Here is a 20,292-nt window from a genome sequence, read left to right as displayed (position 1 = left end):
TATTTTAAACCTTTGGAAAAGCTTTTGCAATTGTATAAAAATCAACTGAACATTCTTGGATTTTCTGACGAAGTCGCCGGAGGCATTATGTTATCAGGTTGTCTGTTCGTCCATGCGAAAAACATCATCCACCGAAGGTGAAAGGGGTTATATTTTCACCCCTTTCTTGTCTGTTTGTTACTTACGAAATCTAAAGATTTCGTAAGTACATTGATGACTTCCGTCGTGTGTGTGTGTGTGTGTGTGTGTGTGTGTGTGTGTGTGTGTGTGTGTGTGTGTGTGTGTGTGTGTGTGTGTGTGTGTGTGTGTGTGTGTGTGTGTGTGTGTGTGTGTGTGTGTGTGTGTGTGTGTAGGCACGATAACTCGAGAACGGAAGAAGCTACCAATGTCAAATTACACCGTGTGATTCAGGAGGGTGATGGCTAGTGCTGATTAGATTTTGGTCAAAATCGGTCCAAGGTCAAGGTCACAGTGAGGTCAAACATTCGATTTTTGATGGTTTGGTACAGAATCATCGTAAAAAAACTTCTGGTTTACATCGCTACCTTCTCTGGAGACAGCTTTTATTAGACAAGGTCAGAGGTCAAGTTGACGATTTCGTAAGTACCAGTCTATGACTGCTTGTTACTTACAAAATCTAAAGATTTCGTAAGTATATTGATGACTTCCGTCGTGTGTGTGTGTGTGTGTGTGTGTGTGTGTGTGTGTGTGTGTGTGTGTGTGTGTGTGTGTGTGTGTGTGTGTGTGTGTGTGTGTGTGTGTGTGTGTGTGTGTGTGGTAGCTTCTTCCGTTCTCGACTTATCGTGCCTACAAACAATGTCAAATTACACCACGTGATTCAGGAGGGTGATGGCAAGCGCTGATTAGATTTTGGTCAAAATCGGTCAAAGGTCAAGGTCACAGTGAGGTCAAACATAATTCCGTAAATTCATGTGGCGAAATGGAGTATTTTTGCTTCGGTCGACGTTACGAGTTCGTTTTAACTTCGATTTTAATTTTGTCTTCAGTTTTTGCGATCGCTTAAAACTCGGTTGTCGAAATTCTGGTAAAAATCGGATGTTTTGGAGACGTTTTAAGATTGTATAAAAAATATTTCACTCGCCGCGCCACAGCTCGTCAAGTGGTGCAGCACGCTCGAGCAGAGGCGTCATTGAGTCACGTAAAGGTTTTGCGTGTGCGCGCTGACGGTGTTTTCGATAAAGATGGTGTTTAAAAGTCATTTTTTATCCCAATAAAGGTTATCGTCGCATGCCTGACTCGCTAAGCCGTCGGATTATGTAAAGATTGTTGGTGGATGGCCGAATATTACGGTTTTGTGACTTTAATAAAATAATATTAAATAATTGCGTAGAGAAATGGAGATTTTTGCTTCGGTCGACGTTACGATTTTTGACGGTTTGGAACAGAATCATCGTAGAAACTTCTGGTTTGCGTCACTACCTTCTCTCGAGACAGCTTTTATTAGACAAGGTCAGAGGTCAAGTTGACGATTTCGTAAGTACCAGTCTATGACTGCTTGTTTATTTGTTTGTTTTTTTTATGTGTGCAGGGTATCTCAAATAGTTGTGGACGGATTCGGATGAAATTTTGTGGACAGGTTGGGTGTGTATCAAGGACGAACTGATTAGATTTTAGTGAAGATTCGAATCCAGATCCGAGAATTTTAAAAGTGATTCTTTACCATTGATAGATAGGGCCAAAAATGATATATAGCACGATATCTCAAAAAGTTGTGACGGATTCGGATGAAACTTGGCGGACAGGTTGGGTGTGTGACCTCGACAAATTGATTCGATTTTGGTGAAGATCCGAATGCGGATCTGGATATGAGAATTGTTTATTTTTTAAACGATTCTTCACCATTGAGAGATCAGACTGAAAAACGATTATATAGCATGATATTTCAAAAGTTATTGGGCCCGATATGTTCTCATGGATCAGGCATTAGATGGCAGAGGTTTGCGCTCAACCGAGTATCCTTCTAGTTTTCTCTGTTGTCTTTGCAACCGCTTATCCGACTGACACAAAGTTTTCACCATAGGTGCGACTACTCATGTAGAATGTTGTAATGATAATTATGACGTCATATGTCACGTGGTGTGGCAGCCATGTTGGAAAAAAAAGGAAAAACTTTGGACCTCTATCTCTGAAACTACTCCATGGAAAAATTGAAACTTGGCACATGTCAAGTATTCCCCATGGAAAACAAGTGCGATTTATTTGAGGTCATAGATGGCTTCATTATAACGTCATAATTGCATATGAACACTTTATCTGATCAACATGAAAATTTTTGAGGGTCGTCTCTGGCTAAATTGTATCAGGTCACGTGGTTTGGCAGCCATTTTTTTTAAACATTAAAACGTACCAAAATCTCCAAAATGGCTGAACAGATCGATGCAAAACCTTATAGGTATGATTGCTTATCCATGAGGAACAAAAGGTTCTCCATATATGACATCGTAGGTCACATGGTTTAGCAGCTATGATTTTTTGAAGAACAAAACTTTTAAAATCTTCTCCAGAACGGCTTGACAGATCGAGGGGAAACTTCACCATGTTCCTCAAGCCTCGGGGATACCAGTGTGTTCGTGAATAATTAATAGGTTACATGGTCTGGCAGCCATATTAGATTGAATGAAAATCCTTAAAAATATATATATTTCTCTTGAACCGTTTCATCAATTGACTTGAAACTTCACAATTATGATCTAGTCGCCATGGGGAATATATTTTAAATTGAAACCTGATTGGACACATGGTCTAGCAGCCAGAAATATATAATATTCTCAATCTGGGTTCAGGGATTTAAATGAAACTTAGCACAAGTATGTACTATGAAGTAATAATGTGGGCGGAGGCAGATTTTGGCGACATCGCAACGTCGAATAGTGACATTCTACTTTTTATTATTATTAAACGCACGTTCGATTTTTGGTATTTGCATTTCATTTTATATCAATATTATGTTCAGAGATAAGGAAATAAAAGGAGTTGAGGATTTTCACAACACGCTCGACTTAACATTTTTCGGGGCAATCTATTTATTATGTATTCAAAGGGGGCGGAACAATTATATTTTGATCATTTTACTGTTGGGTTCTGATGCTTGGTGAAACCATTAATTAATTATTATATTTAATACATGGTGGAGGCTCATACAATATGTATATATACACACACACACACACACACACACACACACACACACACACACACACACACACACACACACACACACACACACACACACACGCGTTGGACAAGGACAGAGATATTAAGGGACAATAGGAAAATATACTGTATGCAGGAATTGAACCGACATCTCCGAGCAGAGCGAGCTATAAGTGCTCAGATGGGAACGCTAAAAACAGGCCAATCCTCGATGATAATTTCGCTCTCGAAATCCTATCAACCACGTCTGCACGCCCATTGTACCAACAAAAATCAAAAATAATGTACAGCAACCAGTACTTCAATTAAAAAGATCCACCACAACTTTGTAATAAAATTACACCTTCTGCTTTTATAGAAAAGCCATCTTTAACATCAACAAGAAAGAAAACGTGAATATAATACGAGATGCAAGGTCCCCCGAGAAAGGAAGTGTGCTCCATGATGCATTACCCTCCTCATGCAGCACATTTACAGAAGGTTAAGATCAGATCCAATTCTGCAGACAAGCCAAACCAAATGTCAGAGTTTCAGCACCAAGTGAGTGAGCATCAAGGCCGATTGTCGGGATTGAAAAGGCATTTCGATGATCAATAATTGATTAGTCCTAACCCCGGATAGCGGGATAAAAGCCGGGATAAAGCTCTGTTCTTGATTTCTTTGAACTCCACCGCACTCTGAAATTCTGCATAGCCACTTCAAAGTCTACACTAAGTTCACCTGGTGAGATTCAGGTGTCCCATTCCTGACAAGTTTTGAGATTCGCATGCAAGGACCTTTCACCACGTCTGGGGGGAAGGCAATGTGCAGCCCTCGGGGTAATTTTATCACGACCATTGACCACGTGTTAGTTAGTAGCCTACTTTGTCTGTAACTCTTCATAGAACATGTTGCTCTTACTCCCCTGCCCCAGTTTCTCACCTTACACCCCGTGCCTGTTGGGACAGAATCTTTTATTACATTTTCAAAAATTCACCCTCGGGCTATTTCGACCAAATACTTTTACTTGATGCTTTGAAACCGACCTGCGCAGGTTTATAATATTTCATTCAATGTCACTTCAAAGGGATGTGTTTCTCACTAAACAAACACATAGAAGAAGATGTTTTGCAGAAAGAACATCGTTTAGAGAAAGGCTTGTGGCCTGCTTGCTTGCTGTTCTTACCTGAGCACAGAGCTGAAGATTGTGGAATCATAGGTTGGAATCCCATATACTCTACAGGAGGCTACTGAGTTGATTTGACCATGTGTCTACTTGTAAGTGATGTAAAAGTACACTCACGTTAACGAAAGGCATTGTCCTGCACGAGGTACAGATGTACTCCTCCGATGAGCCTTGTCGTCCATTGAAGAAAGGGGGCATTGCCATTGTCATTGCACAGTAAAACAGTGTAAGTATAATCATTGTAATAGTTGTAAAGCAAGATAAAAAAAAAAATTTATACAATACAACACAAGTACTTATTCTAAATTTCAATTGTCTTCCATTATGTTATGTCAAATTTTTCAACTAGTCTTCTTCACTTTTCTTCTAATCCCTTCCTCCTGGCATTTTGTCCTCTGTTTTGTGACATTTTGTCGTTCCTTGTTTGCAATTATGTCAGATGCAGGTTTGGTGATAATAAGAGCTTTTTTTAAAATGAAAAGAGGGACAACAGAATGAAAGCGGTAGTCTTGGAGCATGTGGCACAGTAGGCGGATCTCGGGGTGGTAATACATGTGGAAGATAAGCAGACAGCACAGTGCCAGGTGTGCTCAATGCTTTATGAGCTTCCTATGTTATTGTGCTTAAACCCTGGTAGATAAAGCTTATAGGGTTTTAGATTGTATTCATAGGGAAATATATTAAAAATCAAAAGAGGTAGTGTTAACACTGCATCGGAATTTAGTGAGTCATCATCTCGAATATTGAGTTCAGGTTTGGTCACCACATCTGAGGAAGGATGTAGCAGCCACAGAGAGGGTTCAGCCTTGGGCCACTGGATTGATTCCGGGCTTAAATAGAGAAAGCTATGAGGAGCGGCTGAATGAGACAGGACTTTAAACATTACAAAGGAGGTAGTTAATGAAGGGATATGATGGAGATGTTTAAGATAATGAAGGATATCGACAAAATAAGTGCAGAAGTTTTTTTTTTCAGCAGAATAGACAGTGATAGGACTAGGGATATAGCCTAAGAGTAAAGAGGAGGAGAGTTAGGACAATAATAAGGCAAGGGTCTTTCACTCGGAAGTAGTTAATACAAGGAATGGTCTTCCTGGAAAGGTAGTGGCGGCAGAAGGAGTAGACAGGTTTAAGTTGGAATTAGATAGGTACCCAGAAACATTGAAGATCGAGGGGTACAGGGATAATGGCAGGAGTTGTAGGTAGCTTGTGTGTGTGGATGGATGATTGGATGAATGGCCTCCTCATTCACCAACGTTCCTTGTTATTCCTTGTCACATAATGTGGTTTTCTTGTTGATTTCTCACTTTTTGTGAAATTGTAAAACACAGATTAAATGAACGAAGAAAGCTTAGTCGACCTGAAATGTGCTAGCTAACAAGGTGACACAACAAAAGCAACTCTTTGATATATTCTATCTTGTCCGTCATGAAAAATGATGCATGGCAGCTGAGCATCTTGCAAACCCTCCCAGAGAAAGTTCTAGACAGTGCCAGAAAGAACAGCCAAATGATTGGAAGTCATTGCAGCACTTATCCTTTGAGCATCATAATAATCTGCCCCTGCATCACCCCCACCATACCTAACCATCTGCGATTGAGCACATAGTTATTGGTAAACTAGCCCAGAGAATTACAAATATGTCTAAATCCTTTATGTCAGAGTCATATTACAAGCTGGACTGGCAGCATTGCCCAACAGGCTTGAATCTTGACTCATGTATAAACTGTCACCGTGGTCTCTCACATGCAGCATGAGGCAAAAACGTGGTTGTATTCATTGGAAGGACACTAAGCTGGAGGACCCATCTGCCCGTCTGCCAGCCTCGGGGGTATTATTGGGGCAAAAGATCCCTCAGTGTCTTTTGTAAAGAGTAGGCGAGTTATTGTTGGTACCCAAAATAAGTAACAAATTCATTCCAAAACTGTGGATAGCAAGATAGAGAGTGATCGCCTTCTTGGATACTCCTTGGCACGAGATTGCACCACTTACTCCCTTCGCTTGTGGCTGCTGTCTGAGCAGCAGCTTCTGCATGACAAACAAATTGGCCAGGTAATTCGCATGTTTCATGTGAACAACCAACTTAGATTACGAGGGGCAACCAATACACAAACAAGCCGGTAGGCGACGAGGGATCCGCTAGAATCGAAGCGCTGGATACGATGCTTTTCATTCTGACCGATCCACCGACGAAGATTCATTGCCAAGACGTATTGGTTCACATACAATTGTTCCTCTGCCTAGCAAGATTTTTCCTATTGCGTATTTTGCCAACTGGCACTCCTCACAGGACTACCATTTGAAAAATAAAACCTAAATCAAAAAATCGGCTCGAGTAAAATTTTCTAAATATGTCGAAGTGTTTAATTCGGAAGTCTCGTTTCTCCACATTCAAAACTGTAGGACAAGTATTGAAAATATTGAACGTAGGTCGAGAAAAAGTATTTTTTCGAATTTTGCGTATTTCAGCCCTGACACCCTTGGTGATCAAATCTGGAAAAATGCTGCGGTTCAATTTTGTCGAAGTTATTAAACTCTATCCATACACCGAATTTGAACGTTCCGCCGTCGACGGTCTCCGAGTTCAAGGTCACTTAACATATTCCCTGGTTCACCACCTTTCCACATTCGGAGGGCTGCCATTCGGAAACTATGAGAGAGAGGCATGTTATGCTGTCGCGATAACTAGATGGGGATGCAAGGAATAGGCAGGAGTTAGTCCGGTCGATCTACCTATCATAGAAGCCGCGCTACATCAGTTACCGTTTGGGTTCTTAAAACGCGGTTTTTCGGCAGCTGCATAGCAACGGGTGGTTGCTTAGCAACGAAATTCAAACACGCACACTCCCAACGCATGTGGCACCTGTTCGCCAAGTTTCATCGAAATTGGTTTGCTGGTTTGTGCTGTGGAGCCTCGCGTTGCAGACGAGCGCGCGCACACACACACACACACACACACACACACACACACACACACACACACACACACACACACACACACACACACACACACACACACACACACACACACACACACACACACACACACACACGGAAAACCCGACAATAACGGATATCTAGCGAATCCCAATGAGTTTGTGGTTCAAAGTTTGTGGTTGCGACGGGTGGTTGATTAAGGCGCTGTCACACCTTGACGATTTAGCCAGCAATGGCAACGTATAAAAATGTATGTAAAACGTTGGCGTACGCTGAAATTTTGTGTTTTTTTTTAAGGTTTGGTCGTATTCATAACGTGTTGGTCGTATGCATAACGTATTAGTAACAGGCACAGAAGTTTTCGTTGTCTTATAGATAACTTATACCAACGAATGCTTAGCCTGTTGGCGTTCACAACCTATGCCCAACGATAGTTTAACTTTGGCATAGCGCGCTGCACGTATCGCCGACGAACTCGTGGCGTTCTCTGTTAAAAAGCTGCCGCACGCCGATTTCAATCATAACCGCCTGAAAATTGGAAGTGTCAACATCGCAGTCACACATTGATGATTTAGCCAGCGTGTGCCGACCTATGAAAAAATGTGTGTAAAACGCTGGCACACGTCGAATACGGCATGGGTAAGTTGTGTATACGTTAGGAGCACGCTGAAAAAACAATGCAGTACGCTGTCATATTCTGCGGTACGTCCAGTACGTCGTGAAATTTCAAGCATGCTGAAAATTTTACGACGTACTCGACGTATGACTCACAAGTTCCACATACGCTGGCATAAGTTCTCAGCACGCTCCGCGATCGTCGTCACACGTCGGACACACGTTACTTGAAAGTTACTCATAAGTCGAAACGCGTCGAGGTAATGTTTAGCAAACCCTAAACTTAATTTTTAACCTATGAGTAGTGTGCTTTGAACCTTTGTGTAACGTATCTCAAACGCACATTATCGTATGCAGACGAATTTGATTGACGTCTTCAGGACGACCACAGAACTTACTGAACGTGTTTCTAACTTACATCTTATCGTATAATGGCGTATTGGCAGCGTTTAGGGGAATTGGTATATACAAATGGGCTTCACAAGAGGAACCCGTTAGTGTTCCAGACTCCATGTTGAGTCGATGTCAATGTCAGTAGTATCAGTAGTGGTACTATTAGGTGAACGTGTCAGTAGTAGTAGTAGTCGTATTGGTATTAATAGTAGGTGAGCGTGATGGGGAGGGTGTGGGTGATGATGGATCCTCGTTGCGTCCAAGAATAGGAAACTACTTTGCACCATTGTTCGATGTTCTTTTCGGCTAATTTTTTTTCTCATTCCCACGATGAACTATTTTTTTGTTTCAGTTTTTAAAGTATTCAAAACGACTTGGACAAATGCATAATGTACTAGCATTGAACAGAATGCTTCGATAACTTATAGATAAGTTATACCAACGATTGATTAGCATGTTTTAGGCGTCCACGACCTATGCTCAACGATAGTCTAACGTATGCATAGCGTGGCAGCGTATCGTCGATGATTAAGTGACGTTTTCTATTCATAGGCTGCAACTTCACTTTTAATAAATGCCTGTCCCTCGCCGATTGTTTTTGGACGCTGGTGCTCTGCAATTGAAATTGTTTCCATTGAATGAGTTAAATCGCTTCCACAGCACTGCAGTCACGGCACCAACAGCAGCAGGCTCGGTGCCAGCCTCATGCCAGGCTCAAGCAGATCCCTGTAGAAGGTGTACTGCTTGGTTATCCTTGGACCCACTCTGGCTAGCAGCTCGTCGAACATCGCTGGGGGAATTCTCAGGAAGTTGATGAAGGATGCATGGTCCTCGTTCCAGAGTTCCACCATGAACTGGTCATATATGCCGTAGTGGCGTCGCCTCCCGATCCATGGTCTGACCCAGTTCCTTCTCCTTCGTTCACGTCTTCTTCTCCCGGCTCTATTGGCACGCAACTGGTGCAGTCAACTCGATGAGGTCAAGTTGATGTTGGAGGACAGGTAGGTATTGTCGTCTCAGCCTTGCTGTATCCTCCATCTCTCGGAATGACATGGACATGTACTCACCACGAAGTCTAAAAAAAGATGGGTTCCTCCTGTGAAGCCCCTTTTTATATACCAATTCCCCTAATCGCTGCCAATACGCCAGTATACGGTATCTGTAAGTTAGAAACGCGTTCATTAAGTTCTGTGGTCGTCCTGAAGACGTCAAATACGTCTACATACGTATTTGTGCGTCGGACATGCTTTACAAATAATTCCCAAGCACGTTACTCATAGGTTATAAATAAGTCACGGGTACCCTAAACATTACTTTGACGTGTTTCGACATATGAGGAACTTTCAAGTAACGTGTTGCGAAGTGTGAACAACGTTCGTGTAGCGTGCTTACAAAACGTTACTCATAGGTTAGAAATAAGTTTCGGGTATGCTAAACATTACCTCGACGTGTTTCGACTTATGAGTAACTTACAAGTAATATGTGTCGACGTGTGTCAATGATCGCATAACGTGCCCACAACTTATGGCCAGCGTTGCGGAACGTGTGAGTCATATGCCGGCATACATCGTAAAATTTCAAGCATGCAAAAATTTGAGGACAACCCAAAAGTACAACGTTTAAAGCCAGCGTACTACGACGTATGGCAGTGTTTTTCAGCGTGCTCTTAACGTATACAAAACGTACCCATAATGTATTCGATGTGTGCCGGCATTTTAGACAATTTTTCATAAATCGGCATACGCTGGCTAAATCGTCAAGGTGTGACAGCGGCTTTTGCAACGAAACTCAAACGCACAATCCCAGCCCATATGGCACCTGTCGCCAAGTTTCATCGAAATTGGTTTGTTAGTTTGTGTTCTGGAGCCTCGTGTTGCAGACACACACACACACACACACACACACACACACACACACACACACACACACACACACACACACACACACACACACACACACACACACACACACACACACACACACACACACACACACACACACATATATGAAAACCCGACAATAACGGATATCAAGCGAATCCCAATTGTAAGTTTCTTGTAAGTACAAAAATACTGCCACAAGCTTTTGCATGGTCTGGAACATCTTCCAATTCAACGAAGTGTTAAATGAAGCCTACCCATATGCAAACATGACGAGTTACACTTGTATCTCTAGTTTTATTCCAATCAAAAGGCAGGATCATCCAATGCTCACCTGCGAGTTCACCTCATGAGGCTAAGGTGTCCCATTTTGTCACCTTGAGGACTATCATTTATCAATAATCATCCACCTTATTCAATTACTGTGCCCTCTACCATCACCTTGCAGAATATAAATTTTGAAACAGAAAGTTAAAGTTGAAGTTGAAAATCATTCTTCCCAAATAAAATGATAAGCCATACCTCTAAAGCATACATTTCCTTTTGTTTCTCCACCTCGATAACCACAGTTCTGGAGAGATGAGCAACTGACTTGGGATCCCGAATCTTATGGTGGAGTACCAACAATGCACATCCTTGCTGCAGATATTTGGATTCCTGACATTGTCATCAGTGAACAGTATGTAAATCTTCTGTTAATTGTCTGTCTGTGTATCTGTCAACATGCAGTGACATTGCCGAACTAAGACTCTAGTATTTGTTACAGTAAGTATTTGTGTTTGTGTCTCTTGTCATCATTCAAGAACAAAATACCTACATACTTCACAAATAGTTATGTAAGGCAGAAGGATAGCTCATCAGTGTTATTCCTCTGAACTTCTTGATCCTGGCTTTGATACCAAGTGAAATTGAACCCTCCACACCCTCAACTAGAGAGTTCACAGCACACGATACCACACACAGTGTTCAAATATATACTTCAATTTTTTTTAATAAAATAATTAATTTAAAGATCTTTTTTTTTAATCCAGAAGTTCAGCACTACTGAAGCAGTCTTATACACCACCATTATACACTGTAATAAGATGACAATGAGTTACAGTTGAGGAGATGTAGGCTTTATTGCTTACCATAGAATGCAGTGTCAATCGGCATCACACATAGCCATATCGGCAGCTTCTTCTTCGACATGACACTGCACCCTCTTACATGCCACGCCTTCTCATGCTATATAACCGCGATATTTTGCATAGTTCTTGGAAATATTATGAAGGCGATTTGTGTTCAACAGTGTTCAAGTATATGATTCAATTTGAATAAAGGTTTAAAAGCATATAAATAAATTAAATCTGGGTTTTACCGCCGTTTTACGCAATGTCTCTTACATCACCCTATAAAACGCATTACACGAGTTATTCATGCCTGTTGTTTGTGTCCTTTATAATGTCCATTAAAACAGTAAGTTTCCTGTTTGGAATTATTTTCAATTTTGTTTGACTGCAGACTGAGTCAAACATTATTGCACTCCTCTCTGCGCATGTGCAGTCAGGACAAATTCAGAGCCAAAGTAATGTTAAATGGCAGACTTCTGATTCGTGTTCAAAATATAACATTCAATTTCAATAATTTGTTCCTTGATCATAAACTGACAGTCATAAACTGAAAATATGGACAGATGGACGAACAGACGAACGGACCTGAACAATTGTCAGTCGCTTTGTGTGTGCAGGTTTACTGCCATTTCGATTTTAGACCATGGGCCAAATTCAATTTTTGTGTACCTTTGTGCTCTTCATCTTGGTAGTCGAGAAAATTTTCACAAATTGATCTTGAGGACTGTTCCCCCTTTTTGGCTGTTCCCCCTTGCAAAAGTGGAATTATTGGGAATAAAGTCACCGAAAGCCGAACTGCCGAACTGCACTGGGGGTGGGGGGAGGGGAGGGGTTGAGAGACACCCCTTCGACATTTTTTGCAATTTTTTCGCAAATTAAAAAAATGCTCTCATTTTCTCTCGAGTCTTGCACACATTTTGATACTACCTATGTCCAAATCGGACTTATTGTTCAGGTCTCACATGACAATTAGTAGTCACATCTCCTAAAAGAACTGCATTTTTTACATATGTTTATGTGCAACAAACACATTTGAATAAGGTTTACATGCATTAGGACACCGATGGTGTAAATTAATTAGCCTATAATTTTTTCTTCAAAGTGGTTTCGCATGTTGTCAAAGGAACAAACTGACTGGATAATTAGAACAATAGAATACATACATATATATATATATATATATATATATATATATATATATATATATATATATATATATATATATATATATATATATATATATATATATATATATATATCATAGACTCCTATAGAGAAGGACTGGAACCTCCCATGCTCGGGGTTTGTAACTTGAGTCTGTAGGATTAACTTGAGTCCGGGGCTAAAATGACTTCTAGAATGGCTAGAGACACGATCTCGGGATCTATATAGGGGCTTTTGAGGACGGCGAGTTCAATAGTGTCATTTTCAACATCACCTGAGGTCATCTTCAAGGTCAAAATGTCATATTTCAAGGTAAAATTGCTGAATTTTGGTATTTTTTGCCCGTTTTTGTGTCTAATTCATAAACGGTGAGAGATGGCTGATTGTAATAAGATGCAAGTGTGTAGAGTTGTCAAACTTTGATATTTATTGTCATATATCGTATTACATAAACATTATATGCATGTCACAACACTATGCCTATTACAACTATGTCTATGTCTATCTCAAGTTGGAGAGCTTTTCTTTCCTCCTGAGGCATCCCAAACCTTTTTCTTTGTCACTTAAATTGAGGACATGAGCTTTCAATAGAATGTTAGCTAAAGTAGTACATGCAGCATTACTACAAGCTAAAGGTGCATCTACAGAGGATAACAGCTCAGCAAAATGAAATTGGCAACGCATTTTAGTCTTGTCATACAAATTATAGGCATTATGTACAAAAAAGACGGTTGACATAGTCGGCACACTCAATCCACCTCTATTCAAATTATCTAGAAACACAGATGACACCTCGTTACCATCTTCATCATCAATGATCTCCTCCATACTAGTGCGATCGCCATATTTATGAACAAGGTGTCCGGCCAAATAAACTACTTTATGCTTAAGGGCATCGTCAGACCCCAAGAGATCCTGAGTGTCTTGAGGAGTAATCTCGTCAATGAGTTCACTTCGCTCATCTGGATTTATGGAAGTTGTACAGTTCTTGTCGCAATCAATCACATGAGAACTAGATTCGGGCATAATGTGATGCTTCATGAGTGTTTGCAAATTTACAATTTTCGCTGCAGCCATAATGTCAACTACGTCAATGTAGAAGTTTCCACCGCTTCTTTGCCTGGCTTGGCCGAAAAACTTTTCCAAGTCTTCATCTGCAAATATAGCAGGAAGAACGTAGTCAAAGTCTTTCTCTGCCAGAAGCAACTTGGCAGCATCCACATTATTACGTGTGGACACAATGAAGGCTTCAGCAGTTTGCTGAGTTTGCTTCAGCTTACGACCATCACCTCCTTACCATGCGCAGGTAGATATAATTTGGCAGGCCTGCTCCAGCCTAATGAAACTTGTAGTCTGTTGTCCAAGGCTGCCTGGATTCATCATGCAGATGGATATCTGAGAAACGGTCTTTCACGTTCATCATCTTGAACCACTCACTCATTATCTGGGTGAGGATGATTGTGCCTTCGCTGATGCCCAGTGAATCCTTGAAGGTCTTTAAAACAGCGACAGTCTTGTCATTGAACACTTGGCATACCAATGGTACGCTCTGGCGTTGAAGGGGCTTGGGGAAAACAGCGGTATGCGTCAGCTTGGTTAAGCGAATAGGAGTAGCCCGGTCGATCTCATAAACCTTCTGAATATCACTCCATTAAGCTTTGTACTCATTACCATCTATGACAAATGAAAGTGTCTTGCCATCAACAGTAATCCAGTTGTTGCGAACATTTTTGAAGATGTGCACGTAGTCGTACACTAAGAACATAGATTGCTCTTGAATTGACAGCACTTAGCAACTTCCTGGTCCTCCAAGTTTTGAATAAACACTGCGGTTGGTATTGCAATTGTCACATATCAAAGAAATCACAGTACCACCAGCACCAACTACAGCTGATGCAGCTTCGATAAGGAGTTCCTTCAGCTGATCGGCAGTTAGTTTTTTGCAGGGCAAAATGTGTAGAATATAGCGTGGACCACCGAAATGGCAGGCAACTTCAACAACCATAGCATGTGAAGCAAGCATTTCGTGTTCACCATGCACTGCTGCATTTTGAACATATCCTACAACATGCCCTCCAGAAAAATCGCAATGCCTTGACCAGCTTTACCTCGTCAAACATTAAATTGACCAAACGCTGCTGTGGTTTAAGCTGGTCGAACAAGGTTTTGAGGTTGGAGTCCTGCTGACTACTAGCAAGCATCTGTTTTACCTTTTTTGTTGATGGTAGAATGATTAAGCCGGATCGACGAATCATTTTGTCTGCACTGGGTGATATGTTGTGAAGCTGCATTGCGAAAATCATAGTAACATGTATCAAATTGGCGACGATCAAGAGGTTTGAACAGAAGATGCAGCTGCAACAGAAGGAAGGTGAAATGAGGAGGCTTGTGTGCCTCAGTCATCCAACAGAGCTGGCTTATTACAAGCTGAAGAACTTCCTTGCTTGTGCATTCATAGATGTTTACCTGGTCAGTTATGGATCTGATCTGGGACCATTTTGAGAGCAGGCTGTTCTGCAAAGGAAAAAGTCGTTTGGGCACCTCAATGCCATCTTTCTCAACTCTATTCAAGAATAGAAATCCAAAAGGTGAGTGAACTTGTTGGAAATGAAAGAACTGCTTGACAGTTTGTCCAGTAGCATCAGTTCTTGATAGGTAAAGGTTTTCCTGGTCTTTTATGACGTTAAAGCCAGGAAATAGTCCATGAGCCAGACCAGATTTGACTACCAAATTGAGGGACTAAAAGCAACTATGCTTTTCAGTTACCTTGACGTCTGTAGAGTATGGAATCGTGTGAGGGACGCTTCTCATGCCCAGCTAAATGGTATTTTGGTGGCCATATTTAAAAATGACCGCCACTTTTCAATTACCTTGATATATGTCAGTAAATTGGCCATATCTCCACAATGGCTTAACATAAACACATGATGTCACATTCATATTATTCAGTATAAAATTCTGCATCTTTTATTGTGTATTTTGTTCAGTAATGTTCATTACTTTTTTTATTTACGAACACAAATGTTGTGAAAAAGTGGCGTTTTGTAACATTTTTTCCCATATTTGTTCACCTAAAATCACCATAAATATCAAAGTTTACTTATTTCAAGGTATTTATGCATGCCTTGGTTATTTGCCATTAATATTAGTGATATAGAGTCCTAATCATAGCACTCTTTCAAATCATATAGCAAGGAATTGAAACATATACACGACAGTCAAATCTCGCACGAGTTGTCTTTTTTGTCCAGTATTATCACTGTAACATTGTAATCTCAGTTCAGGGGACCTATATAATTCATTAACAACTATTCAGTAGGGTTTTTCTAATATTTTGACTTGCTTTCAATTCAATTAATTGTTTTGATCAATTATTTTTTCATATTATTTTGCATTTTTAAGACTTTCAACAGTTTTATAGGGTCAATTTTATTTTCAATATGTTAACCCATGGATTAGGCTGCTTTCATACTTAATTCAAAGATAAATGTATTAAAGTAATCCAAATAAAATTATATTTGATCTGGTCATGTGTCGTCCTGACCGCATCATGTAGGGTGAAGGATCATCATCACTACCAGTGACTGAACTTCCTGAAAATAATGCAGCAGTGACAGCTTCATAAAAGAATCACCTTTGGATGATAGCATGGTAACAAGAGACTGACAATCAGATGATCGCTTCATGGAATGGATTTAATATACAAACCAGAAGAGATATTGTAATTTCACAAGACACTGTGGGTTACCTACCAACTATAAATGCCCCAGCTACAGAAATGGCAACTGTTCAAGAAATTATGTATCAGTCACTAAATATCCAAAAGTCGCTTCATCTCCAAAACATAGCAGTAGTAATGGGTCAAGCTCTATATGCCAAAGCAACAGAAGTGGCTTGGAAATATCCAGGTAAATATGGAAGCATTGTTCTGATGCTCGGAAATTTTCATGTGATGTGCAACTCTCTGTCCATAATTGGCAAGCTCTTCAGAGATGCTGGGCTACGTGACCTGGCTGTGGAAGCAGGAGTCATTGCTGAAGGATCTATAAATAAAGTCCTTGAAGGAAAGCAATACAACCGGGCAGTGCGTTTCCACAAACTCACCTATGAAGCAATGATGAGGTTAATATGGAGAAGCTTTGTACACTGGCTTGAAGAGAATCATGTTGAAGATCTTGAAAAGTTGAATCATACCATCCAGGCAGTCCACAAGCTATATAATGACACGTGTAGCAACTTATGATGCTGCAGTTAAGGATGAATCATGCAACAATTTTGCAGATATTCAGTGCTTACTTAAAGGTTCTGAAAACTGACAAAGGCCCATTGGCAGCATTTTGGATGACATATGTGGAAATGATCGAAATTTTGCTTGGGCTTCTTCGTGCCGACAGAGAAGGTGACTGGCAACTACATCTTGCATGCATCAGAAAAATGATTCCATGGTGTTTTGCAATGGACAAAACCAATTATGCAAGGTATCTTGCAGTCTACTATGCCCAGATGTGCCAACTTCAAAAGACAAGCCCAGAGTTGTATGCTCACTTTGTTGGGGGTGGATTTTCAGTTCAGCTCAGCAGCTTCAATCCATTTGGTTGAATAGCAGTGGATCAAACAACTGAAGAGACTGTCAATGAGGACACCCAGACTGCAGGAGGAACATGTGGCTTCAGCCTGAAACCAGGAACTGTTACCAGGTATTATTTTACAGCTGAACATCGAGCTATGGCATTGAGGCAACTGTGTGAACATGTATCTGCTAGATGTGGAGGACTTAGTCATACAGATTTACAGCATTCACGAATCAAGCGAGATGAGTCTGATGTTACATCAATGGTTGATCTGTTGGAGAACGGTTGGTCGAATCCTTTTCATCAGGATCCATCAGATCTCATTAACCTGTCCACTGGAGCAGTGGCCACTCCTGAAATATCTAATGACATTTTCAAGGCACAAGAGAAAGGAGAAGAAGCCTACCAGAATTTCAGGGTGCAGAGACTTGAGAAGGGTGAAGGGTTCTATGACACACTGAAAAAACTTAGGCTGAAAACATTTTCTTCAGTGAATAAGAAGCCAGTGAAAGGATCATCCAAAGAAGTAATCTTGAGAGCTGATAGGAGATTGTTTGGCAACATGATCCTCATTGCCCAGAACAGAAAACTAGATATGTGCAAAGTTTTGTGTCACCCTCTTGGTCCTCTCCCATGGGCACTTGCAAATTGTGATGGTACAGTGAAAAAACCAATAAAGATGTCATCGCAAAGCATCTGGAGACAAAAGTATCAGCCACTGAAGAACTTCCTCAACCAAATGCTACACTGATTGATGCTCATTCAGAAGTTGCATGGAGAGAATCACACCTTTGCTGAGCTGTCTGATCGTGTTTTAGCACAGATACTCCATACCAGCCATGGAAGTAGTAGAATTGATGTAGTATTTGATGTGTACAGAGACCACTCAATCAAATCTACTGAACGTGGCAACCGCAGTTCACAGGAAGGAATAACCTTCAGTCAGATACGACCAGGACATAAAATAAAAAACTGGAGAAGGCTATTGGCCTGTGCTGAGAGTAAGAACCACCTGATACAGTTTCGAGTGGACAGCTGGAAAGATCCCAAGCGAAGACAACAACTTAGCAACAAAACAATGTTTGTCACATGTGGTGAAAAATCTATCAAGTTCACCCAAGAGAGCCATGAGGAGATAGAAGCTCTTAAATCAGACCAAGAGGAGGCAGACACTCGGCTCTTATTACATGCCAAGCATGCTTCAGTGAGTTATCCTGCATTACTCATAATAGCAGATGACACAGATGTGTTCATCATTGCTCTTGGTCTGTGCAGGCAAATCAACAGTGAAATGTTTATAAGGCATGGAAACAAAACTCGTCTTAGGCTTGTCAACATCTCACGATTAGCCACTGCACTTGGAGTTGAAATGTGCACTGCACTGTTGGGACTTCACCCTTGGACTGGCTGTGACACAGTGAGTGCACTGGCAGGACAGGGAAAGTTGAAAGGACTGAAACTCATCACCCAAAATGAGAAGTACAGGGATGCATTTACTTCACTAGGAAGCCAATGGGATTTGTCTTTAGAATTGTTTAATACCATTCAAGAGTTCACTTGCAAGCTGTACAGCAGAAATTCCAAAGTGCATCAAGTAAATTAACTGAGGTATGACATTTTCTGATGCCACAGAGGGGAAATTGACTCTGCCCAGCTGCCACCATGTGAAAATACCCTCCTGCAACACACACGCCAGGCAAACTACCAGGCTGCAATATGGAGGAGGAGCTTAGACAATTCCCCTGCCATTCCAGATCCTACAGGGTTGGGCCAAATGTCAGGACGGATCTCTCATGATCAACTGGATGACCACTTCACCAGCACCTGAAATGGTCATAGACCTAATTTCATGCAGATGCACTCGAGCATGCCGACCATCAGAATGCACATGCATGTTGAATGGAATCAAGTGTACAGCAGCATGTAAGCTTATGGAATGTGCTAACATGGTTGATGAAGACAGTGATGACCACTAACAGGATGCAGCAGAGATGTGACAGAGAAGACGATGATTAACAGCAATCTCATATACATGTACTTTCTATTCTGGCAATATGCTGTTTAGCATTCCTATAATAAACTAATTTCATGCAAGAAAATAACTGATAAAAATCAATTAGAATTATTCTTGCTTTCTATGAACGATGATACAGTCTATATCATGTTATTCAGATGTACAACATGTGGTGAAACATAATCAAAATATGAAACAGCTGATACTGCAAAAGTGGTAGCTTGTTCATATTTTTATTATATAGACCTGTTTAGCAGGGGAAAATGTAAACGTATCATCATTGACCCTGTGAACATATCCAAAAAGGTGTAAGAAATGTTTACCTATGTAAGTTACATCTTATGTGAGCATCTTGAACAAAAATTACACTGATATTATTGGACAAACGTAATGACTGACACTGCAATTGGCTGTTATATTTGATTCATTTTTTAGTTATATAAAGTGAAACAATGGTATAATTAGGACTCTATATCACTAATATTAATGTTTAATAACCAAGTCATGCATAAATACCCTGAAATAAGTCAACTTTGATATATATGGTGATTATAGGTGAAAAAATGTGGAAAAAATGATAAAAAAAACCTGACTTTCACAACATTTGTGTTCATAAATAAAAAAGTAATTGACATTACTGAACAAAATACACATCAAAAGATGCAGAATTTTATAATGAATCATATGAATGTGACATCATGTGTTTATGTTAAGCCATTGTGGAGATATGGCTAATTTACTGACATATATCAAGGTATTTGAAAAGTGGTGGCCATTTTTAATGATGGCCAGAAAAATACCATTCAGCTGGGCATGAGAAGTGTCCCTCACATGATTCCATACTCTACAGACATCAAGGTAACTGAAAATCATAGTGGCTTTTAGTCCCTCAATTTGGTAGTCAACACTTAATTTTTGATATCTGGCTCATCGACTAAAAATAGGAGCTGATTTTAGCACAGAAGTGGTCAAAATCTTGGATATTGTCTGCAGCCTCATCAGCTGCCTGCATCTTCTTCGCTCTTGATTCTGACGTAGAAGATGATGTTGGGCGTGGGGCTGAGGTCACCTGCTTCAAAGCTGATTTCGGTACTCCAGGAAATATTGATGGGGGTTCTTTGGGTCGTTTGCCACCCCATCACAATTGAAATGTCTCACAAATATATATATATATATATATATATATATATATATATATATATATATATATATATATATATATATATATCTCCTTTAAGCACCACAAGCTTTCTTTCTCATTTGGCATT

The 20,292-nt window shown here is 40.4% G+C and overlaps 1 protein-coding gene across 3 annotated transcripts in view; it reads left to right on the top strand.

Moving 5' to 3' along the window:
* The window catches only part of LOC147026880 (5-hydroxytryptamine receptor 3A-like), an 83,838-nt gene that overhangs the window by 21,271 nt on the left and 42,275 nt on the right, over nt 1-20,292 (top strand). For all 3 annotated transcript variants that reach the window (XM_085882762.1, XM_085882761.1, XM_085882763.1), the window contains one exon: nt 10,733-10,842. In XM_085882762.1, the coding sequence (XP_085738888.1) occupies nt 10,733-10,842 (110 nt within the window). The remainder of the gene's footprint in view (nt 1-10,732; nt 10,843-20,292) is intronic.

The sequence above is a fragment of the Eptatretus burgeri genome, chromosome 5 (genome assembly GCF_056783735.1).
Source record: "Eptatretus burgeri isolate ZD-2024b chromosome 5, Ebu_testis_v1, whole genome shotgun sequence".
Taxonomy (NCBI): domain Eukaryota; kingdom Metazoa; phylum Chordata; class Myxini; order Myxiniformes; family Myxinidae; genus Eptatretus; species Eptatretus burgeri.
The sequence above is the reverse complement of the archived record's forward strand: the minus strand, read 5'-3'. Positions and strand labels throughout refer to the sequence as shown.